Consider the following 23,888-nt stretch of genomic DNA (forward strand, 5'->3'; position numbering starts at 1 on the left):
CTTCCGTCCCTCCTTCCTTCCTTCCTTCCTTCCTTCCTTCCTTCCTTCCTTCCTTCCTTCTTCCAGACATAGTCACTAAGGGCGTCCTCTGTGTCAGGCTGGGCACTGGGAGAGAAATGGGAGCCAGACCCCAAGCAGCTCTGCACAGCACTGGGGAAAGGGGTGAGGCACCAAAGGACCCCAAGAAATCGGAATGCCACCAGCCCCCGCCACAGCTAGGCTCTGGCGTGGGACTCTGAGCTGAGGCTGTCCCGAGGAGCACCTCCTCGGCTCCCCTCCACAGCCCTCCCAGGTGCATAAGTTCTGGTATGAAAGTAACAGCTGGGGTCCTGAGGCTTGGAGAAGTCACATGCGAGTGACTGGCACAAAGTCACACTCTAAAAAGCAGTGGACTTGGAGTCCCACCCAGGACAGTCTGGTCCTGGGCTTGTACCTGCTCGGGCTAGAGCCACTTCCCTCTGCCTGCCAAGGGGGCAGTCAGGGTGGGCTGCGTGGAGGAGGTCCTGTGTGCACGGAGACCCAGAGGACGCGTAGGAGTTTACAGGGAGACTCAGTACTTGCCTCTGGTGCCGTCAGCAAGCAGTATCGTGTCCACAGTTCTGAGAAGCTGGGCGATGCTTAGGAAAGGGCATGTGTGTAGAAACAGGCTTCGCTTCCTCTTTCTGAGTCCCCGTTTCCTCACGACAAGCTGCATAAATAAATAGGAAGCAGCAAGGCGCACAGCTGACTAAAGCTCCCGAAGGAGCTGGCCCGGCCGCCACGGAGGTAGGCCAGGCCTGTGGGGCAAGGCCGGGAGTGCGGGGGTGGCACAGGGGACTGTAGCTCGCTGAGGCAGCTAGGAGGCCAGAGCTGCGCCTTTTGAGGAGACTGGATCCCAGAGTCCTCAGGCAGCTGGAGGTGAGGAGACGGCTGGGGCACTGTGCAAGTGGGTGTCCTTGCCCTACCAGAAGGACCTGTTTGTCCTGGTACGGAGGGTGCCGGGCAGGGTGAGCGAGCTCCCCTGGGAGCCATGCGCTGTCCCTCTGTGCTTGGCCACCGAGGTGTTGGTGGTGGCAGTGAGCACGTCCCCTCCCTGGCCGGGGATTCTGTCTCCTTGTCTGTTCGCGGGGTGAGGAGAAGGCAGAGCGTCCCCGCTGTCCTGGCTGAGAAAGGGCGGGTGGCAGGGTGCAGAGGCTGGGAGGTGGAGGAGGAGATGTGCAAGCTGGGAGCGCCGGAGCCCAAGTTACTGGGTGCGACTTAGGAAGTTCACCTTGAACTTGAGAAGAGGTTCAGTCCCTTGCTCAGAGACGCAAACTGCTACCCAGCAGTCAGTGTGTGTGTGTGTAGGGGGTTTGGGCCCAGATACGCATGCTCTGCCCCCAAGCCCGGGGAACTAGGGGTGGACTCCAGGCTGTCTGCTGTGGGCTGTGGGCTGTGTCCCGCACGTATTTGCCATGGCTCAGGGACGGGTGTCTCGGTCCACCTGGGACTCGGGCTTGTAGGGCCTCGCCTAATCTTTGTGCCAGGAGTGTTGTCTTTAGTCCTCAAAGGCCCTGCTTTACGTATTTTTGTGTAATTGAGTTTTCTTTTATTGTTTTTTCCTATTCATCTCTCCTGCTTTGTAATAATTTCTATAGTTGAGTGACATTTCCGTCAAGTCCTTTCATTCATCAGTTTTATATATGCATTGGCAGCGGCCTTGCACATGACTGTATGTAATGCTAAAAAAGTAAGCACACAGATACTTTCTCCATTAAAAAATTAGGATCATCCAGAATTATGAAGCATAAAAGCCAATGTTCCCAGACACCTCTACCCATTCCCTTCGACACAGGTATCTTTTCCAGAACATTATTCTAAAGTGATACAACTATATAGCTTTTCTTCTTACAGAATTATAGCCCACATATGATTATAGCCCACATATGATTCCACAGCTTAATTTTTCTCTTAATATTTACATTTTGGAAAGCATTCCACAATAATACAAACAGATTGGACCTAATTAACTAAAACTATGTGGCACTTATTAGTATGGGTAATCACAAGACACCTAATCCAATAGTGGGCAACACTTAGGTGGCTTCTGCCTTAGCAAGCTACAGATGTGTTCCTGAAGCGTGTATTGTAGGCAAACGGGTGCACAATTGGTGCTGGGGATATAGCTCAGTGGTGCAATCACCTGCCTAGCAAGCACAAGGCCCTGAGTTCAATTCCTGGTATCAAAGAAACAAAAGCTCATGGTTGAAAAGCTCATATGCTTTTTGGTTATTTGGGTTCCATTATGATGAACACGGGGAAGTTTTCTTCTTCGTCTTCTTCATCTTTTACATCTTAACTTTCACAGTGATTCGCTTATTATGTGTGCAAATTTATTCACACATGTTGAAAACAGTAGCCCAGATTATTGCTTGTCTTTTCTTTGCTGTATTTAAAACCATCTTGTATCATATAAAATATTTTGTTTATAAGTCAAAACTTTCACTATTTTCTACTAAAATGGTTCCTGGTTTTGTTGTCTTGTTCAGCATAAAGAAGTATTTTTAGTATTTGACAATTTTAATTTTGGCTTTTAGGTCTTCAATTCATTTGGAATTCACATAAGTAGGCAATATGTAAAGTAATAATCTAACTTGATAAAGAAATCATCTATTATCTAAGACTCATTAATTATAAGTATGTAGTCCCTTTGCCTCTTGGTGATTTGGAATGTCATTACATCTTCCTAAAATCCACTATTTTCTTGGTTATTTCTCTAAGTGTTTTCTGTCCTATCTATGGACTATTACATTGCTCTGGATCTTTCCAGTTAATATAGCAAGTCTCTCATCTTTAATTTGTTGTAATTTAGAATCAGCTTGTCTAGTCTATGAAAAAAATCTCCTTGGAACCAGGTGTGGCAGTGCATATCTGTAATCCCAGCACTCTAGGAGGCTGAGGCAGGAGGATCACAAGTTCCAGCCCCACTTGGGCAATTTATGAAGACCTTGTCTCAAAAAGGGGTGGGGCTGGGGAATGTAGCTTTGGGGCAAAGGCCTAGGTACAAACCCCAGTACTGCAAAAAAGAAGGAAAGAAAGAAAGGAAGGAAGGAAGGAAGGAAGGAAGGAAGGAAGGAAGGAAAGAAGGAAGGAAGGAAGGAAGGAAGGAAGGAAGGAAGGAAGGAAGAAAGAAAAAGAAAGAAAGAAAGAAAGAAAGAAAGAAAGAAAGAAAGAAAGAAAGAAAGAAAAAAGAAAGAAAGAAAGAGAGAGAGAAAGAAAGAACCATTCAGAGTCTTCACTGTGATTTCACTGGGGTGATCTGTGGGGACAGGTACCAGAGGGACATTTGCCAGGGGGCTGCTCACGGTCCCCTGGGACTCTGATCTTGCGGTAGCGTTTTGGGCAAATATTTTTTAGCAGTGCCGTATTTTCTCCAGCTTTGTGTTTGCCAAGGTTTGTCTGCTCCTTGACCCCGGAATGATTTGTGCGCTGTCACGCGTGCCAGAGCCTCCGTCAGGATCAAGCTATCCTTCATGTCCCCTCTCACCTGTTTGCCGTTTTCTCTTTGTCACCAGCAGACTGTTTACCCCTATCCTGCAGTGGGCAAGATGCCCTTCCCTGCCTGGCCACGGGGCTTTCTCCTTTAAAAACTCTTTTTCCTATTATCTTCTGATGTTATTTTTGTCTATAGTGAATTTATGTTTGCTTCCTTTTTTTTTTTTAATCAGTTTTTATTTCTACCATTAGCCCCGTCACAGGGTGGCACTTCTGATGTGCACGGTTCTTTGGTGTAAGAGATCATTGGTTTTCCTCTTCCCGTTGCTCATCTTTTTCTCTCCATACTCATCTCTTTTCTCTCCTTTCCCCAACCCAGCCCTGGGAATTGAATTCAGGCCCTGTATGCTAGGCAAGCATTCCGCCCCTAAGCTCCATCCCACTCCCATTTTATTGCTTAATTTTGAGACAAAGTCTCACAAAGTTGTGTGGGCTAGTTTCCAACTTGAAATCTTCCTGCCTCAGCCTCTCAAGTGGCTGGGATTCCAGGTGTGAGCTGGGAAACCTTATTTCTTGTGATTCTGGGTTACACATGTTTTCCCGGGTGCTTTCAAGACCTCATTATCTATTTCAAGTTCAGGGTTACTCAGGAGAAGTCTCTTGCTGGGCCAACCTCTGTCGTAGTGAAAGTGACCTATGTTTCATTGGGGAAAACTTCCCAGACTACCCTTTTATGCTTGGAAGACTGGGCCAGGGATATAGCTCGGTGGCACAGTGCCTGCTTTGCAAGCATGAGGTCGTGGGTTCGATTCCCGGTACCAAAAAAAAAAAAAAAAAAAATCTAAAGGAATATTCTTGGAAGACTGAAAGTCTACAGCAACTTGTAATTGGGAACAACAGTATTGTAAAGGAACTTCAGGAGGGAGCCTGATATCACTCGCTCACTGCAAACACCATCAGAATAGCAGCCTCCTTCAGTGAAGTCTTCCTTTTGGTCTGCTGTTTTGTTTTGGTTTTGGACTATGAAAGTATGGACACCTCATGTCAGGAGCAACCCTCGGTGCAGAGTGGACTCCTTCCAGAGGTTGTAGTTGGACGGAGTTTGCCCAACTTCCAGCTGCTTGCCGGCAGAGATCAGCTCCCGCTGGTCGGGGAGATGCCTTCCTTGTCTTGGATCTTGGCCGTGATGTTCTCAGGGCTGGCGCTGGGCTCCGCCTCGAGGGTGATGGTCTTCATGAAGATCTGTATCCACCTCTCAGACCGACTGCCAGGGGCAGGGTGGACTCCTCTGATGTTGAAGTCGGTAAGCAGCTGGCGATGTCTGACTACAACCTCCAGAAAGAGTCCAACCTGCCCCTAGCGCTCCGTCTGAGAGGTGAATGTGGATCTTCGTGAAGACCCTCTCTGGTAAGACCATCACCCTTGAGGCAGAGCCCAGCAACACCACTGAGAATGTCAAGGCCAAGATCCAAGACAAGGAAGGCATCTCCCCGACCAGCGGGGGCTTATCTTTGCCAGCAAGCAGCTAGAAGATGGGCATACCCTGTCTGACTATAACATCCAAGAGTCCTTTTTGTCTTTATGGGGAAAAAAAAATGAATCTTCATTTTCACTTAGTGGATTGCTGTCTTCTGAAAACACTGAAATTTTCTTCTACTTCTAATTGTTTCTATAAACAATAATTTTTTTGACTCACATAAGAAAAGTGCAGAGGTAGTAATCTCAGGCTGATACGGTTGCTCCAAAGTGATAAAAAGAATTCAGTTTCTTCTCCTTCTTTTGAGTATTGTTTCCTTTCTCAAGGCAACCTTATAGTCCAAAATGGCTGCCTGGGTGCCAGCCATCGTTGATAAACTGCAGGCTGGAGGAAAGAGGAAAGGCAGAAAGGCAAAAATAGACCCTTCTCATCTGAGTCGACTCCTGTTAAGCAACCTTGTTTGGAAGTCACACACTGCTTCCACTCATATCTTCTTGGATAACATTTAGTCACAGGATCATGCCCAGCAGCAGGAGAGGATATGAAATAAAACCTCCTACTCTGTGTAGCAATAATCCCAGTTAAATCTTGGGTTCTTGTTGACAAGGAGGGAGGGGACCGCTAGGCAGCTGATGCTGTTGTCATATGTGCCCTTAATGTTCTCTGTCCTCTGCTTCTGGGGGTTGGAATCCTTGGATCTCTTCCCAGGTCTCAACATTTCTCTAAAACTTCCCATCTCCTTGCCCATTTGCTCTGTCTTTAAATATCCATTTTTGTAGGGTGGCCATTTGTGTTATTTGCTTTGTCCTTTGGCCCGTTATTGAGTGGATTTTTAAAACATTATGGATCTCATGCCTTTAAACATGGTTTTTTATTCTTTGCACAGCAAAAGCTAAGTGCGCAGAGCTCCGAGCCTGCCTGCTGTGCATGGTCCCACCTGTCCCGCACTATGGGACCGAGGACCTGTTACTCATCCCTGTACCATTTGCTCCTATAATGCAGAAGATTCTAACAGTAGCCTATAGCCAGCTATTCATGTCTGTAAGTGTTTTGAACAGTGCCTGGTTTATGGTAGGTGGTAAAAATATGCCAGCCACTAGCCAGGCATGATGCCACACATCAATAATCCCAGGACTTGGGAGGCTGAGGCAGGAGGATCCCGTCAAATTCAGGGCCAACATGAGCTACCTAATGAGACTCTGTCTCAAAGAAAGTCAGCCACTAACAGGGATTCTCTGCATGAATATGAGCATTCTGCTTGTGTTCTTTGATAAGATTGTTTTGTTTTAATCTTTGACCATGGGAGATAGTAACTTGTTCTCTGTAACTTTGATTTCTCAAGCCTGCATGCACAAAGCTCATATGTTGAAACCTAATTTCCAAAGAGAGTATTTGGAGGCAGGTCCTCTGGGAAGGACTGGGTCGCGGGGACTGGGCCTTCAGGAGTGGGATTAGCGGCTGACCACAGAGACCTGAGCACTCCCTCGTCCCTTCCTCCCCACTGGGATTGCAGTCAGGAGCCTGCGGGGTGGCTTCACTGGACACCCAGTCAGCCAGCAACTTGACCTAGGACTTCCCTCCCCTGCCACTATGAGGAGCAAATCTCTGATGTGGATGAGCACTCCTATGGTTTGAAGATTAAAGTGGTTTCACTTTTACATTTCATTTTTAATTCACTTCATGTTGGAGGAATGGTGTGAGATGGGAGTTTTGTTATTCAGTCAGCATTTCAATTGTATGTTCCATTATTTCATCTTGTTACTAATTCCTCCTCTGTCGTGTCGGGAATTCTTGAGTAAAATAGCCCTGTTGCCAGCTAGTGTGTCCACAGAGGATAGGTGGGCGGACAGATGGATGCACAGATAGATACACAGGTAAATAAATAGATAGACACATAGACACAGGGACAGTTGTGCTCCCATGGTACTTCCCAGGGCAGGACGTAATGACAGAGAGGAAATCCCCAATCTGCCGGAAAAGGGGAACCAACAGGCAGAGAGTGACAGGCAGAGAATGTCAGGGGAGAAATGATGGTAAATGGAGCCAGGCAGGGACAGCACCGGGCCCCAGTGTGTGTGTGAGGCGGGCAGGAGACTAATGCCTCTGAGCCATGCCACCTTCCCCTTTACCCGGTGACTCCCCAGAGCACGGGTGTGTCACCCAGGGGGAGCCTGCTTCCCATCAAAGCCCAGCCTCCCTCTCAGGGGCTGTCATCTCAGGACACTGCTTGGTGGTACCCAGAGCCCTTCAGCCCATCTCACCCACCATCTTGCTTGGGAGACTTAGTCTGGAAGTGCTGGGACCGCCACCAGGGTCCTGCTCCACAACACAGGCTAGGCCTTGGGCATCTCCCACTAACTCATCCTTCTGCAGGCCCAGAGGAGGCAGAGTCGTGGGGTCACAAGATCCAGTGACATGAGCCTGGCCCATCCCCCAGCCCAGCAGCAACAGGAGACTTCAGGGCAATGAGGACGCCCCGCTGCCCATAGCCAGCGCGGACCCTCCAGCCACCTGCAGGTCCAGAGCCGACCAGGAGATGGCGCTGCTCCCACGCCTGCTCCTCATGGCCCTGCCCGCTCTGTGCAGGGGGCCCATTGCGCAAGGGTCAGAGGGTGAGTCTGAGGCTCCTCCCCTTCCTCATCCCCCGCCTCACCCCTGACCACGTCAGGGACACCCCCTCTGAACCCTGGAAGCTCCTGGACACCTCACAGCTCTCCTTCCTCCCTGTCTCGCGTCCCTCCTCCCTCTGGGCCGGTCACCTGGGCCCTCCTCCAGGCTCCCACACACCCGCTCACCCTTCTCTGGCCCCTGAGGGCCCCGCTGAAGCAGAGCCACGTCTCTGCCCCCCCCTCACTGTGCCACCGGAGGCCCCGAGCTCCCGGAGGTCCAGCCTCTTCTCTGCCCCGCTCCCGCCCAGCACCTCTGCTCCCTGGAGACCTCCGATCCCCGCTGCTGCCTTGGCCTGGGGCTCCCCCTACAGCAACCTGGCGTCCCCACTACTCCTGGGGTACTCCCGGGGCTCCCAAAGCAGAAGGGACCCTTCCCAGTGCCCCCAGACCACGGCTTCTGTCACCACCTCAGGAATGACAGTCCATTTTCCAAACCCAGGCCAGGCAGGCAGAGGACAGAGGCGGCCCAGGGTGGGCCTGGGGGGGCACCGCGGAGTGTGGAGGTGGGGCTGTCTGACACACGTCCTCTCCTGAGGGCCCCTTCCCCAGGGCCAGCACACGAGGCCCAGTAATGCGCTGAGGATCGGCTAGAAGCTGTGTTTCTGTGGGGAGAAGGGTCCTTGGCCAGGACCACCCCCCCCCCCAGCCGCCCTGCCCAGGGCTCTGCGGGAACCCGGGTCTTTCCCCAGGGCTGGGCACTCTGCTAATGCGTGGGGGCGGTGACAGGGGCAGAGGGGAGGGTGACCCTCCTGCATCTCCCTGCAGATACTGTCCCAATGCAGACCCTGCGCTGCTACAATGACTACACGAGCCGCATCGTGTGCAGCTGGGCAGAGACGGCGGCTGCTGGGAAGCTCATCAACGTGACCCTCCATCGGCGGTTGTTAAAAGAGTGAGTGAGGGGGACCAGGGTCTGAGGGTGCTGTTCTGTGCCTAGGGTGCCTGGCATGGGGCTGCAGGGGACATAGGGACACAGCAAATGCAGGGATCCTGGGACACCAATGGCCCGCTGCTGTAGAGGGTGACAGTCTTCTCTTACTGCCACCTACCGTTTCACAAAGTTTCCCCAAGTGACTGAGTTCACCCTCCCTGGGAGGCAGCAAGAAGGACACAACGCCCAGGTCACAGGTAGGGCGCACAGGTGGCCAGGGAGCTAGGGCCTCACCAGCCACAGGGTAGAGAGGAGCAGAGCTGGGACCGTGTCCAAGGGCGTGAGGTGTTGGGCGACTCCCGGCTCCCAGGGTCCCACCTGCAGCGTAGGGTAGCCGCCTTCAGGTCGATGGCCTCCTGGGTGTAAGCCACTCGGGGAGGCGATGGAGTCCGTGGGAGGAGTTGGAGGGTCTACTCCGCCATCAGTGCGGTGACCGGACAGCTGAGTCCAGGGGATGAAGGAAACCCTGGGGAGGTGCCCCCTGGGGAGCTGGCTCCACTGTACCCCATCTTCCTGCCGCGGCTCTGTCCTGCCTCTCCTGGGTCATCACCGCTTCCTCCCAGGGCTGTCTGCAGTCACCGTACCGGGTGCCTTTTCAGTCTGTCCCCCATGAACACCCAGGCTGCTCCTGTCTGTCAGCTGTGCCCCTGGGGTTGGATGGAGCACTCAGGTGTCAGCCCTCTTCCTCCCTGACGGTGGAAGATACAGTGTCCTTCCCGGGGCTGTCTTCACCTGACTCCGGGCCTCCTCACTCACGAATCCCCTGTCCCCACCTCCACACACCCTCTTCTCTCTCTTGCTTCCTTTCTGTCCCTTCACAGAGGGTGTCAGCCCCCAGCTTTGGTCCTCACACCTCCTCTGTTATATCTGTACCCAGTCTTTTAAGATCCCATCTCAGGCTATTGGTGGCAACTCCAGATGCAGATTTCTAGCCCAGACTCCCAGTAACCACCAATCAATGCGCTTGCCTCTCTGTGTCATCACTTAGATTCTAGATATCTTTGACTCTAAATGCCCTAAATCAAATTCTGCTCCCACCCTGAGATGCTCCTGCCTCAGTCTTCCCCAGCTCACTCCACTAGGAAGAGATGGCCACTCGGGCTAAACAAAGGGGAAGAGGTTATTTGGCTTTTAAATCTATTTTACCACCTTTCCTTCCCCACTGCAGGATTTATTCCACCAGCAAATGCTGTCAAATGTGTCTTCAAACAGAATGAGAGGGGCTGGGGATTTAGCTCAGCGGCAAAATCGCCTGCCTGGCAAGCGCAAGGTCGTGAGTTCGGTTCCCGTTACCGGAGAAAAACCAAAAAAAAAAAAAAAAAACAGAATGAGAGCTGGGCATGGTGATGCACTCTTGTAACCCCAGTACTTGGGGAGGCTGAGGCAGGAGGGTTGCTGTGAGTTCGAGGCCAGCCAGGGCCACAAAGTGTATTTAAGGCCAGCCTGAACTGAATAGCAAAACCCTGTCTCAAAAAGACAAAAAAAAAAAAAAAAAAAAAAAAAAACCAACACAGGCAAACAAAATAACAGAATATGTTTCTGACTAATCCTGACCCTACCTCCCTGCTCCAAACCACTTCTTGTCACTTGACATCCACTTCTAGATGGACTAGAAGCCACCTGGTCTCCCTGCTCCCACAGCACACCCCTGTCACTATCTCTCAAAGCCTACATCAAAATATGTCTTTCATCTCTTTCCGCATAAGTCTCTAAGTGCTTATCACAAACTCAATGGAATCCAAATTCCTTGTATTACTGGATCCAGGTCTGTTTTGCTCACCGCCTGAAAGCCAATACTTGAGGACAAGTTGGAGCAAGGAAAAAGATTCACTTGGAAAGTCTGCAAATAAGAGAAGGTGGGAGGCTCTTGCCAAAAAAGCCATCTTACTTGGGGGTCACAGGGCATCTTTTCAGCCCTGGATCAGAGGTAGAGGAACACCAGGGTTGTCACAAATCCCATAGCCGTCGGCTTCCTTGGTACCCACACTGCTGTTACGTGAAGATTACTCAATGTTCCGGGTTCTGTAAACCTAGAGGAAAGACACCGATTAGCAAATTTTATGACTCATGTCTTTTTAGTTTCTTTTCTCAGAAATCAGTAACCTTATAGTATAAGATGCAGAACCTGGGCGGGAAGCAGAAAGCCACTTTTGCCAGAGTTTGAATCCATTCGGTGGCTTTGGTTAGAGGTGTTATCTCCAGGAAAGTTAGTGGGAAGTTAATAATAGACTGCTCAGCTGTGTGAGCTCTTCAGTTAGAGAAATGGAAAGTCAACTATAAGTCAGTAAGGGGAGAGGCTTTCTTTAGATTTTCTCTTGGCTACATTCAGATTTCTTCTAAGCCCTGTATGATCAGTCTAATTAATCAGTCTCCCAGACCTCCCGCCTGCATGCTCCTCTCCCTGTGTGCTGGTTGAATGGTGCCACTTGCACGGGTGCCTGCCCCAGGGACTTTGCATTTGCTGGGCCATTTCTGGAAATCTCCTTTCACCAGAATTTGCACTATCTCTCCCTATGCCTTTGGGCTTGCTTTGCACATATTGCCTTCTCAGTAAGGCCTTCCAGTCCCCTCCTTCAGACCTCATCCCCACCCCAACGCCTAGCTTAGTCACCCTCCTTCACTTTGCATGACTACATGATGTTTCCTCCTACTACAGGGGGGAAGGCAAAATATACGGTGAATATTTTAAAATTTTAAAAAATGATCATTGTAGAAGACCCATTGCTATGACTCTCCCTCAAAATACTCCTTTACATGTCATGTCTGAATGTCTCCAGTGGATGAGCCTGTGCCTCCTGCCCAGGATGCCAGCTGCAGAAGTGAGCATCTGCCTGTGTGTGGTTCACTGCCCGCGCTTGAGCCTGGACAAAGCCTAACACATGGCACCACTCACTAAATATGATGCGTGGGAGCTTCTTATTGATTCTGAGCCAAGAAACCCATGTTCTCTTCCAGCAGGAACTATTCAGAGCCGGTGTCGTGTGAACCCGCTAGCAACATATCCTGGCCACACTGCCCGTCTCCTCCCTGTGTGCCTAGAAGATGTGTCATTCCCTACAACAGTTTCGCCCTGGCTGACAATGACTACTTCTCCTTCCAGCCAGACCGGCCTCTGAACATCCAGGTCACTGTGCCACTGGCCCACCACGGTGAGAGCCGGCATCCCTGCCAGGGCTCCGTCCCCGTCTAGGCAGAGGGCACCAGGAACAGTGGGGGTAAAGCAGAAGAACCAGGCAGGGAGTGTCCGAGGAGTGGAGACTCTGTCCTGGGACCGCGTGGGGACAGGAAGCGGCGCCCTGTGATGCCGGCACTTGAGCAGGTGCGAGGAGCGGGCCACACCCAAGCTGCCTCCCCTGCCCAGCTGCTGCCACCTCCGCCCAGCCTCTGACTCCCAGCCCTGACAGCTTCCCGCCAAGGGAACCACGCCCAGGACTCTCCTGGAAACTGACCAGCCATGGGACGCACGCCTGCCGCAGCGCCTCTGTGGGTGAGGCCCGTGAGGCCCAGAGCGGTTCCGGAGCCCGGCCTCTGGGCCAGGTCCACTCCCCACAGGCTTCCTGCCCTGCAGACACTCAGCTGTCTCCTCGCTGCCCCCCTGGGCCCAGGGTGCTCGGTGGGCCCATGGGGGCCGAGACTCCAGCAGGGTCTCGGCTGGGTGCACACGGCCATTTGTACGGCGAGGTCTGCCTGAGTTTCCACTAGAAGGAAAGCAGCGGCCCTGCACTCGCATGGGCTCCAGGCGGTGCTGCTCCGGGGAGGCCGGGTGGAAAGGGGAGTCCTCTGAGAAAGGTCTGGGGTGACGGGCCAAGCCCTGTGTGTGGCGGGTGTTGGGGAGGCTGCGACTCTTGTCCTCTTCCCCATGCAGCACCAGAGAGGTGCCACTGTCCCTGCCTTTTGGCTTCACCCAGGCCTTTTGCCCAAGGCCTGGCAGGCGCTGCTGGCCGCGCTCAGGTTGGGCCCAGGCAGGTCGGCTCCCGCCTCGGACCCTGCCCTGGCCCTGAAGCTCCTGGCACGAGTCTGGGAGGCTCTGCTCTGCTTCCTGCCTGGGTCACAGGCTCCGGAAGCCGCGACCTGGAGAGGGCAGCTCTGAGACCATGTTTCCAAACCTGCTCTCCTGGGTGAGAGGGTCCCTCCCTGGGGGCGCTCAGAGCTGCAGCCTGGAGACCGGGAAACGCCAGACACTGTCCCGAGTGCTGCGTGCAGAGGCAGAGGGCGGAGGGCCTGGGGGATCAGGACAGGCTTCCCAGAAGGAAGGAAGCAGCTTTGCAGCTGAGATGTGAGGGCGGTGGAGGGGCATGGAGCGGGAGGCGCCTTCCTGGCAGGGTAACCTTGTGTGCAAAGGCCAGGAGGCTCGGGAGGAGTGGCAGGCTGGGAAGTCTCCGTCACTGTGTCCCGGAGCATCAAGTTCTTATGCTGGACAACAGAAGGAAGAAGTGAGGGATACAGGCAGGACCTGAAGCAGGACAAAATTCTGCCCTGCAAGTGACAGAGAGCCTCTGAAGCAGTGTACACAACTGGGTTCTGGCCTGAGGACACTGCATGTGCTAAGTTAGGCAGTGGTGGCAGGAGGACGGAGTCCAGGAGGATGGATGGATGATACCGGAGGCAGGAGGCAGGGAGAGACGTGATAAGGGCTCAGCTGGCTATAGCCAGGGTGCAGACAAGGGGAGGTACAGTCCCAGTCGGGATGGACAAGGGACCCATTCTTGTGCTTGCTGGCTCACCAAGCACCTTCGTGGGCCGGGAGGGCAGGGAGCAAGCAGTCAGCAGTCTGGCCACAGGGAATGCAGCGCCTGGGCATGACAAGGCTGCACATGGGGATGGGGACCACATAGAACAAGGACAGGAAGGTGGCACTCTGCATCCTGGAGCAAATGTTAAATAAAGAAGTCAGTTTGAGCCTGAAGGAAACTGGCACTGGATCGAAGGGGCCAGAGCCAGGATGGGCACAGAGGTGCGACTGAGCTATTTGACGGTCCCGTAGCGAGATCTTGGACATTTCGCTTCCTCCAGCACTTTCTCCAAATGAGCCCGTGCAATAAAATGGCTGAAGCTGGATGAAAAGGGGGGAACTGGCCCCCAGTCGGCCCAGGTCCCAGCAGCTTCCTGGAGCTCTGTGCTGAGACAGATGCCCACTCCGTGTCAATCTCAGGCTTGGGGTGCTGTGATTGATTAGCAATGCCTGTCCTGGCTGGGTGGGCAGGGGTAGCGGCTTGCTGTGCACCTCGCTCCTATGGGGCTCTAGCTGGGACCTGCTCCAACCAGCTTGTCCCATGACCAGCACAGAATGTTCACCCCTTACTGTGTGAATATTTTGGACGTGAAAGTCATGCCCGGAAATAGGACAGAGAAAGTCCCAGAGCCCGGAGCCATGGCTCTCAGGAATTTGGCTTCTTCATGAGCTCAGGAGATTCCAGGCAGGCCTCTCTGCATTGAGAGGTGGACAGTGTGATTCCTGAGAGCCCAAAGACTACACCTGTGTTCATTCATTCATCCATTCATCCATGCATCCATCCATGCATCTATCCATCCATCCATTCATCCATCCACCCATCCATCCATCCACCCATCCATCCATCCATCCATCCTTCTATCCATCCATCCTTCCATCCATCCATCCATCCTTCCATCTATCCATCCATCCTTCCATCCATCCATCCATCCTTCCATCCACCCATCCATCCATCCAGCCATCCAGCCATCAATCCTTTCACTCCCATCCCAGTTCACCAAGCAGCTGCATGTGAGGCCTAGATACAGGAAAGGAGGTTGAGTGCCACCTTCGTTCCCCAAGTTCCTCCTTTGCCAGGGGAGGCAACACGGGAACTGCAAACCCTTCCAGGTGCAGGGGAACCTGCAGGGGGTGCTTAGAAGGAAGGAAGAGAAGAAACAAGGAACAGGGATCCAAGATGGTCCTTCGAGGAGGAGACACTTGTGCTCCTCAGTGACAGTGGCTGGGGACTCCTGGCAGGTGGAAGGGAGAGGGGCCAGCAGGAGAGGGAGGCATGTGACTGCAGTGCCCTCTGCGGGGTAGGAGGTCATACTGTGTGCTGGGCAAGGGAGGCTTCACTGAGAGTTGAGGTCCAGCCCCTCCAGCTGTCCCTGCTGTCACGTTTCAGCACACAGTGCTATAAGTGGGGTGTGAAGCGGCACAGGAAGGGTCTTGTTCACGGTCCTCAGGTGACAGGCAGTGCTGGGCCTGGGACCCAAGTGTGTCCCCCCCACAGCCAGGCAGGCCGCTCTGTCCCCATGGGACCTCCTCACAAGCCCTTCACTTCCTGTCCCTGCAGTGCAGCCGCCCCCGCCCCAGGACGTGCAGATCAGTGCCTCTGGGGACCAGTTCCTGCTGACCTGGAGTGTGGGCCTTGGAGGTCCCCAGAAGTCCTGGCTGTCGCAGAGGGACCTGCAGTTTGAGGTGGTCTACAAGAGGCTTCACGAGTCCTGGGAGGTAAGACCCAGACTCAGCTGTGCCCCAGCCCCAGGGGACACGTGACCAGCACCGCCCACACTGTACCCTCTCTCCACAGAGCGCCACCACCCTGCACTCCAACTCCTCCCAGGTGGCCCTGGGGCCCAAGCTCCTGCTGCCCAACAGCTCCTACGTGGCCCGAGTGCGGACGCGGCTGGCCCGGGACTCGGGCTTCTCGGGGCGGCCCAGCCAGTGGAGCCGCGAGGTTGGCTGGAGCTCGCAGCCAGGTAAGGGGTCTGGGCGGGACCTGTCCCCCGGGCAGGGCGGCTCCCTAGGGTCCTGCACAGTCAGGGTCTGAGTCCACCCCTTGGTCTTCCAAGCCTGGGTCTGCGTGTGCTCAGCAGAGCGTCCCAGGCCAGCAGCGGGGAACTCTGCCCCGTCAGACTGTGCTGTGCGTTCCGGCTCAGGTCCTGCGAAGGTTTCCTGATGACAACTGCAGCCGTCATGGCGGCTGCATCACCGGCCACCGTGTGTTAGGAGGGCTTTCCCCCTCAAGGCTGCCCATTCCTGGAGACAGATTCCTGGAGCTGTGGGCGTGCAGATGGCAGGCCCACGATGAGGGCTGCAGTAGGCCTCCTTATCCCAAGGCCCATGATCTCCCTGTGGTGGTCACAGGGTGTGAGACAGGGGAGTGACCGAGGGCTGTCTCCTCCACAGGGGACAAGGCCCGGCCCCAGAACCTGCAGTGCGTCTTCGATGGGGCCCACATGCTCAGCTGCTCCTGGGAGGTGAAGTCCCAGGTGACCAGCTCAGTCTCCTTTGGCCTGTTCTACAGGTCCAGCCCAGACGCAGAGTGAGTGTCCTTGTCTGTCCCTCCCCTGCTCTCGGCCTTCCCTGCCCAGGCCTCCTCCTATCCCAGCGCTCTGGCAGAAGCCACTGCCCAGCTGAGGTCTCAGCCCTCCGTGGTCCCACCCTCGTCCCTGACCTCAGCTGCGTGTGCTCCTCAGGGAGGAGGAATGTCCCCAGGTGCACAGGGAGGAGCTCGGCGGCCTCTACACCCTCCACTCCTGCCGGATCCGCGTCTCCAGCCCGGCGCCCCACAGCCAGTACACTGTGGCCGTGCGTCCTCGGAGTGAGGAGAAATTCATAAAGAGCTCAGACCACAGTGAGTTTGCCCGGCTTCCCTGCGGGCTCTCGGGACTGAAGGGGTCCTCGGGTCACCCCAGGAGATCTAGGCATCCTCCTGCTCCAGTCCTTCTGTTTGTCACCTTCAGAGAAAGTCAGAGCAGTGCCTGAAAGGGAACTGATTCTTCTGATGTTCTGTGTAAGTTCTCGAGGTGTGATGGTTTAGCAGGGACTGTGATAAGGAGGGGAAGATGGACCACACGGAGACCAGGTCATTAAATCAGCTTCCTTCAACCCTTCCCTCAGGCCTCCTTTCCTGCGGTAGCTACTCCACAGCTCCACCCACATCCACACCCTCAGGATCCTCCCACCAAACCGCTCTCCTTCCCTGAGTAGATTTTTCATTTACTGATTTCCAAAGTCGTTTGCATTTTTCTCAATATGGACAAATGACTCACTTTTCCACAGGGCCCAGGTGTGTGCACACAGACCGTCGATCCCTGCATGTCAGTATCACGCATTTCCATTGAGTAGCAAAGACCCCAGTGCAAGGGGCCCCCTGTGTGCAGTGGCTCCTGACGGCCACACTCCTCTACCCGTGCATTAGGGCTTGCCGAAGTCAGTGGCCTGTTCATCTGGGTTGGAATCCACCACTCACACATCTTGGGGGTCCCTCCTGGAAAGGGGGTTCCTGGAGTTCAAGTGTCCAGAGAGCCTAGAGTAATGCCTGGGACATAGAACACCTCACAGTGCCTTATAAAAGGCCTGTGAGTCGTGAAAATTCTGAGCAGTCTCCTTCTCAATCTGATCGATAGACTGCAGCTCAGAGCGGTTGAGTGACTGGCTTAAAAGTTCCACAGTCGGGGCTGGGGATTTAGCTCAATGGCAAAGCGCCTGCCTGGCAAGCGCAAGGTCGTGAGTTCGGTTCCCGGTACTGGAGAAAAACAAAAAAAAAAAAAAAAAAAAAAAGTTCCACAGTCAATGGGAGATGATTCAAAGCTAGAGTGCAGAACCCCTAGATCCACACCCACTTTCTGCTTTCTCTGTCCTTCGTATTTTCCACTTTGTGGACTAAAAAGACCAAGTGGGCGGAGCTGTCACAGAACGGCTTCACCTGTCTGTTTGGTCACCCCCCGACGGGGGGAGCGGGTCACCCAACGAGGTTGAAGACTCACTGCTGCAGTCTGGTGGTATTTTGGGTAAGGAGAGCCATCTCCTATGGCTTGGACAGGGTACCCTAGATAGATGATCTCAGGGGCTCTGAACCAGCCTTGAGGAACAACTGTGCCGGGACTACAGAGCTACGCTGCTGGGCGTCGTCTTTGCTAGAACACGGTCGATATTCTAGAATGACCCAACATGTGCTGGTTGCACTTAGACTCCAGGCAGCAAGAGGAAGCCAGTCTTTCAGCCCCCACACAGCATAGGTGTCTTTGAGGTCTCCTAGCAGAGGGGTTGCTCAGGTGATAAAGTAGAAAGGGGAGGTGCAAAGACCTCAAGATGCCAGGACATGAGGAAGCTGAATGAGACAGGGACAGGACCTGACTGGCATAGGAGACAGAAAGGTTCCCCTGGAGGGTGGAGGTCATGACCACCCCTAAAAACTTCCCTCCCTCCAGTCCAGATGGCAGCCCCAACCCTCAATGTGACCAAGGACGGAGACAGCTACAGCCTGCGCTGGGTGACAGAGAAAATGCACTATTCACACATCGAGCACACCTTCCAGATCCAGTACAAGAAAGAGGAGGACTCATGGGAGGTGAGCACCTGGCTGGGGTTGGGGAGGCAGGAGAGGGAGGGGGCACACGGAAGGGCACCTTGTCCCCATGCCAGCCACAGAGGTGACCGCTCAGAGGCAGACATGGGTAGGACATGGTGAGCCCATCTCTGTGTGCACATCGTTGCACCACTTGGGGTGGAGCTGAGGCTCAGAGAGGTGATGTGATCAGGCCACGGGGCCACAGCTGAGGCTGAGTTGCAAAGGACAAACGACACCCTCGGGGCAGGCTGGGCTGACACCGCTGAGACGAAGGCCCTTCAGAAGTCACCAAATCCTAGAGACATTTCCTTCTGGAAGCTTATCTGCCCTGAAATTGCAGTCTGTGCAGACCCCAGGCCCCTCAGACCCCACAGAGAACTCAGCGTGGCCCAGAGGCTGGGGCTGGGGTGGAGCAGGAGACGGGAAAGTGGTCAGTGTGGAGTGAGGAGGAGGCCAGGCCCCTGGTCTCCTGTCTCAGAGCCCAGAGCCCAGTCAACCTGCTCCCCAGTCCTGGATCAGCAGGGAATGGGGTGCTCAGACGCCTGGGAGGCCGAGGAGTTTCCAGCAGATGACAGTGGAAGGACTCCATGGGGTCTGGTCCCTGGCCTCCTCACATCTGTGCTGTCAGAGGTGGAACCAGCCCCACAGGGGACCTGGGAGAGAGGGTAAGGGGATGTCACGGCACCCGGCACCAGGCCAGGCCTCGGCCTCAGTCCCTGCTCCCACAGGACAGCAAGACTGAGAACCTGAAGAACACCCACAGCATGCCGCTGCCCCCGCTGGAGCCGGCCACCACCTACCAGGCCAGGGTGAGGGTCATGCCCAGCCCCGAAGGTGCCTACAAGGGGATCTGGAGCGAGTGGAGCAAGGAGCAGAGCTGGACCACTGAGTGGGGTAGGTCTCCTGGACGCCTGCGCTGTTCCTGGACAGGAGGACAAGACGTGCCCTGTCCCTCCTGTCAGTCATCGTCCTTAGCACAGAGGTGGTGAGCCTGTGGCATCTGTCCTACAGTGCGCATGCAGAGCTTTCTCTGTCAGCACAAGAGCCAAGTCACCCACGCTGGATAAGAGTTGTTTTGCTAAACCAGAACCTCAGGATTCAGGTTTCATTTCAACGTGGAAAAATGATATGAACACAGATAGCAGGTGAGGACCTGAGCAAGCAGAGGAGCCGTCTCCCGATCCCGCCTCCTCCCAACTGGGGCGGAGGCCCCTGTGAATAGGGCCTTAGGTTTCATTGGCTTCGAGGCACCCACTACCCGGTGACTGGTCAGCCTGGGGCTCCTGGTCCAAAGCACCAAAGACATCAGGCGTCCAGCTGGCCTGGGATGGGGAGCTTAGGCCTCGGGTCTCACCTGTGCCCCCTCCTCACACTTGTGGACTGCGTGTGCCCCTCGGCTCTCCACACAGCGGGCATCTGGACACACGGGCAGTGGGAGGTCCGGGTACTTCAGAGAGAGGGTAGAGATGGTGCCAGGGAGAGCACGGGGTCCCAGGCAGAAGGAGCAGGGGGGGCTGGGGAGGGGCTACAGGCAGGAAGGGGCAGGGCTGGACTTGGGGCCAGGGGAGGGGGCAGGGCTCCTGGGCCAGGCCGGAGGCTCCGGGTGGTGGGGCAGGAAGCAGGGCTCCTGAGGGCCTTTGCTTGCTGGTATCTGCCCAGTCCTCCTCCCCTGCACCCAGCCCTCCTGTGGCCAGCAGCCCAGTGCCCGAGCCGCCGTCTCAGAAAGTCCTGACCCTCTCTGTCCTGCACCAGAGTTCTGTGGGGTCAGCCCTGTCCCCCCTCCTGAGCACCATGGCCTCCCTACCCAGTTCGTCTCAGTGACAACCAGCCCAGCACACACCCGCAGGGGTCCTGGGACCCCTCTCCCCCGACCCTTCCCCCATCCTAACTGCTCTCTTCCTGTTCCCACCAGCGCTGCCCACCTGGGTGCTGGCACTCATCCTGGTCTTCGTCACCCTGGCCCTGCTCCTGGCCCTGCGCTTCTGTGGCCTCTACGGCTACAGGTGAGGCACCCAGGACCCCAGGGCGCCAGGGATGGCACAGCCTGGCTCCCTCCCTCCCTGCTCCCCCCCCCCCCCCCGGGCTCAGTTTCCCCTCTGCACAAGGCAAGGGAGAAGTTGGCCCTGAGGGCTCTGGTGACTGTCCCCTCCCTGGTGTGTTCCAGGCTGAACAGGAAGTGGAAGGAGAAAATCCCCAACCCCAGCAAGAGCCACCTCTTCCAGGTAGGACCCACCTGTGGAGAAGGTGGGGCCTCTGCTCCTGCCCGTGTCCCTCCCCCGGCCATCTGCTCCCCTGCCTGCCTGTGTGTGGTCTGGGTGCAGGCGCCTCACCCTGGGAGCTGAGGAGTGAGGCGACAGGAAGTAGGTCCCCAGGGTCCTCTGGGCACCTGGAGGGGCACACAGCCCGGTCCCTGCTGAGCTATGCCTCGGCCCACGCGGGGACCTGAGAAACGGGTCCCACAACCAGGCTGAGCCAGGAGGGGCTGCCGGTCCCAGGCCATGGGGCGGGGGAGGCAGAGGGGCCGCCAGAGCAGGACTGAGCTGAGCCTGAGGGTCTAGGGGGAGCCAGGTGGGACGGGGACTCCTGTAAGGAGCCCCGAGGGTGGAGATGGACCCTTCCCGAGGGCCCTGAGGAGGGACAGTCAGGACGCCAGGGCACCACCGAGGCAAGGTGACCGTGGTGGATGCCAGCTGGCATCCTGACAGGAGCCCTGTGGCGCTGGCAGGGCTGCTGTGCCTTTGCTGGGGCTGGGGTCCAGTCCTGACAGTGTGGAGGTCAGTCCCGTGTCAGGGCCACTGGATTCCCCTGGGCTGTCCTCTCCCCGCCACCCCAGGTCCCCACTCACACGGGCCCTTCTCCTCCAGAACGGAAGTGCCGGGCTCAGGCTCCCAGACAGCACGATGGCCTTCGCCAGCAGAGGCGCCCCTTCCCTGGGAATCGGGGCCGGCCTCTTCCCTGAGCTGGAGGGGTGAGTGTGGGACCTGGCCTTCCTGCCCCTCCCCGCACGCTGTGCCCGCCCTGTGCTCTTCCAGGCAGCCTCCACAGCTCGCCTCTGTGCTCCCCACAGGGTGTGCGCTGTCGATTTCAGGGACAGTGAGGTGTCGCCTCTCACCACAGAGGACCCCAAAGTCGTCTGTGATCCTCCGGCGGGGCCTCATTCCACTCCGGCTGCCTCAGACCTGCCCCCGGAGCAGCCCCCCAGTGTCCAGCCAGGCCCACCAGCCCCCCAGGGCCGGCCTGAGGACCAGCTGGCCACCTTCGACTTCAATGGCCCCTACCTGGGGCCGCCCCAGAGCCGCTCCCTGCCTGACCTCGCAAGCCAGCAGGCTCCCCCGCATGCTCCCAAGCCAGCACTGCCGGGCTCCCTGGAGTACCTGTGTCTGCCCCCCGGGGGACAGGTGCAGCTGGTCCCCCTGACCCAGGTCACAGGGCAGGGCCAGGCTGCCCCCGGGGAGTGTCCGCCTGGACCTGGCACGCTGGGCAGCACCCCCTACCTGGAAGCTGGGGGAGGCCCTGCCCCTCCTGCATCTGAGCCAGAACGCCAGGGACAGGACCCAGAGGATAGCCCAGTCGTTCTGCCCACAAGCTCTGGGGATGCTGAGCACCCTGCCGTGGCCACTGGTTATGTCACCACTGCAGAGCTGGCCCTCACCTTGTCCACAGGGGCTTCATCTGGCTCCCTTCATCTGGCTCCCCCTGCAGGCCTCCAGAACCCCAGCCTCTGTCCAGGGCTGCCTGGTGGGCCTCCTGCAGCCCCAGCGCCTGGGAAGCCAGGGTTTGAGGGCTACGTAGAGCTCCCTCCCACCATGGGGCCATCCCCCAAGTCCTCTCTGGGCAGTCCTGTCCCTCCTTCATCCAGCGGCCCTGTCCTGAGCCCAGGAGAGCCCCTGGCAGATGTGTCCCCACTGTCCCCAACCCCTGAGGGGCTGCTTGTCCTGCAGCAGGTGGGGGACTACTGCTTCCTCCCTGGCCTGGGAACTGGTCCCCTCTCACCCCGGAGCAAGCCATCCTCCCCAGTACCCTGTCCAGAGATCAGGACTGGAGACATAGATAGGGGTTTCCCAGTCAAGAAACCCCCAGGCCAGCCTGTACCCCAGGTGCCAGCTATTCAGTTCTTCAAGTCTCTTAAGCAGCAGGACTACCTGGCACTGCCCCCCTGGGAGGTCAGCAGGCCCCGTGAGGTGTGCTGAGGATGCTGCACCCTGCATCCTGCTTGTCACCTCCCCAGAGCCACGGGGCATTCATGCTGACATAAACGGGGCCTGTAGAGCCTTCCACACCTCTGGGCCCTTTGGACCTTCAGCAAATCTTTTTCCCCACTCCTCTCTGATACACCCTCACACAGACATAGGCACACAGACACACAGACACACAGAGAGACATACACACACACCTTTCTTTCAGGTTTTTTCTAGATTCTGAGTTACTAGAGCTTTCTGTGCATAGCCACCCACCTTGCCCTCATCTTGTTTTATTGGGTTCCCTTGCCTTCCTTCTGTCTTCACTCTTTGTTGCTGACTCACTGCTGGAGTGCGATTGGGTCCTATGAAGCCCGTCCTGACCGTGAGACCTGCCCACGGTGTTGCAAGACTCTGGTGGGCAGCCTGTGCTCTCAGGCTCCTGGGCACAGCGTGTGCTTCTGGTGAGCTGCAGGAGGGCTGGGAGGCGTCTTGGGGTGAGACTTTGAGACAAGCGAAGAGCTCACTTTTAGCTCCGACTCCTCCACTGTCACTCCAGGAAATGACCGTGGGTGGGTACATGCAGGGTAGAGTGAGTTCCTGGAAAACTGTGTTGGTCCCCACAGACTTGACTCAGGGGTCCCGGGGACCCCCGCCATAGAGAGAAGTCACTGATCTGGGCAATGCCACAGGTCCCTGCAGTTTAGGACAGGTTGGTGAGACAGAGGAAAGGTTAACTGTGTTGACTGTGTGGAAGTTAGGAAAACTTTTCCATGGTGGATGAAAGGGAAATGTTCAGAGGACACGTGCTTTAAAGTGCTGGGGTTAGATGGCCCCCCCAGAAGACTGTGTAGCTCTGGCCCCCACTGGCCACAGATCTGCACCTGCCCTGGGGATTATGTTTCTTTGAAATCTTTGCCTTTTTGATACTCAAAAATAATGGCATTACATTGTTTTAATTTCCATTATCTGAGCATTATCCAGTGGGCATATATTTTCGTATGTACCTTGCACCTTGGGGTATTTTTTTTTTTATAGGGCTAAAGCCCATTAAGGTATTTGGTTCAATGTTATATTTTTCTGATAAAGTTTTAAGAAGTATTTTAAGTGTGGCTGTCCATAAATGATGTGAATTTGCTCCTCTGGTTTATTGCTTGTCTTATAACTTTGTACAAGTGGCATTTTGAGGCCTCGATGTTTACATACCTGTATTGTCATGCGATGAGTTACTGGAACATTTTTCTAATTTGCGGGCCAAATTTATAAAGGCCTTCTTCAGAGCAAAGTTGAATTTGCCCTAATTTGTATTTTTTCCAGGTCCTTTTCTGATTCAAGATTTTCGTGCAAAGTTTTAATTATTTATTAATTATTATTTATTATTATTAATTATTATTAATTATTAATTATTTTGGAACATGGGAGATCTGTCTCCCTGTTTTCCCCAAGCATGGATCATGTGGCTTATAGTGCGGGTCAGATCATCTCCTCTTTGTCCTGAGACCTGAAATGCCATTTCTGTGATACAGAAAGTCCCCATTTGAGCTTCATTCTTTTCTAGATTTCCTTTTTCAACTATCCTGATCGCTCTGGGTTTTAAAATAGATCTTAATAAGTAGAAGGGCAAGGAGTCTGGTTACCTGTTATTCATCAGTCCTTGTTCCACACAGCAGTGTCTGTGATCCACGAAAATCACAAATGACCTAAGTGTCAGTAGCAAAATTTGTGACAGTGTGACAGTACCTTCTACAGTGGGAGAGGTGGCATTCAACCTCCTTTCCTGTCTCTAGGCCTGACAAGCAGCTGCTTGGTGAACTCAGATGGGAGTGAAAGGATGGATGGATGGATGGGTGGATGGATGGATGGGTGGATGGATGGATGGATGGATGG

At 55.0% G+C, this 23,888-nt stretch overlaps 1 protein-coding gene across 5 annotated transcripts; it reads left to right on the plus strand.

Annotated features, from left to right (window-relative positions):
• Positions 1–609: 609 nt before the first annotated feature.
• On the plus strand, positions 610–23,286 carry Csf2rb (colony stimulating factor 2 receptor, beta, low-affinity (granulocyte-macrophage)). Of its 5 annotated transcripts, none has more exons than XM_005379171.2 (14): positions 610–897; positions 7,304–7,542; positions 8,365–8,491; positions 11,486–11,679; positions 14,821–14,978; positions 15,058–15,226; positions 15,657–15,792; positions 15,947–16,104; positions 17,684–17,823; positions 18,552–18,717; positions 19,736–19,826; positions 19,988–20,045; positions 20,688–20,791; positions 20,891–23,286. In XM_005379171.2, the coding sequence occupies exons 2-14, from the start codon at positions 7,467–7,469 to the stop codon at positions 22,011–22,013; spliced, it is 2,700 nt and encodes an 899-aa protein (XP_005379228.1). In that variant the 5' UTR covers positions 610–897; positions 7,304–7,466; the 3' UTR covers positions 22,014–23,286. The 5 variants fall into 5 exon arrangements, with proteins under 5 accessions (XP_005379228.1, XP_005379229.1, XP_005379230.1 ...); XM_005379172.2 differs by having other exon boundaries at positions 610–765; XM_005379173.2 differs by having other exon boundaries at positions 611–897; positions 11,489–11,679.
• Positions 23,287–23,888: the final 602 nt, after the last annotated feature.

The sequence above is a fragment of the Chinchilla lanigera genome, unplaced genomic scaffold (genome assembly GCF_000276665.1).
Source record: "Chinchilla lanigera isolate Chin_1 unplaced genomic scaffold, ChiLan1.0 scaffold00012, whole genome shotgun sequence".
NCBI lineage: Eukaryota > Metazoa > Chordata > Mammalia > Rodentia > Chinchillidae > Chinchilla > Chinchilla lanigera.

What these genes read in the sequence shown, in the direction of transcription:
- Csf2rb (XM_005379171.2), top strand. Translation starts at nt 7,467, where the DNA reads ATGGCGCTGCTCCCACGCCTGCTCCTCATGGCCCTGCCCGCTCTGTGC. An exon ending in TGTGCCACTGGCCCACCACG is followed by an intron (nt 11,680 to 14,820) that starts GTGAGAGCCGGC and finishes CTGTCCCTGCAG; the next exon opens with TGCAGCCGCCCCCGCCCCAG. An exon ending in GCAAGAGCCACCTCTTCCAG is followed by an intron (nt 20,046 to 20,687) that starts GTAGGACCCACC and finishes CTTCTCCTCCAG; the next exon opens with AACGGAAGTGCCGGGCTCAG.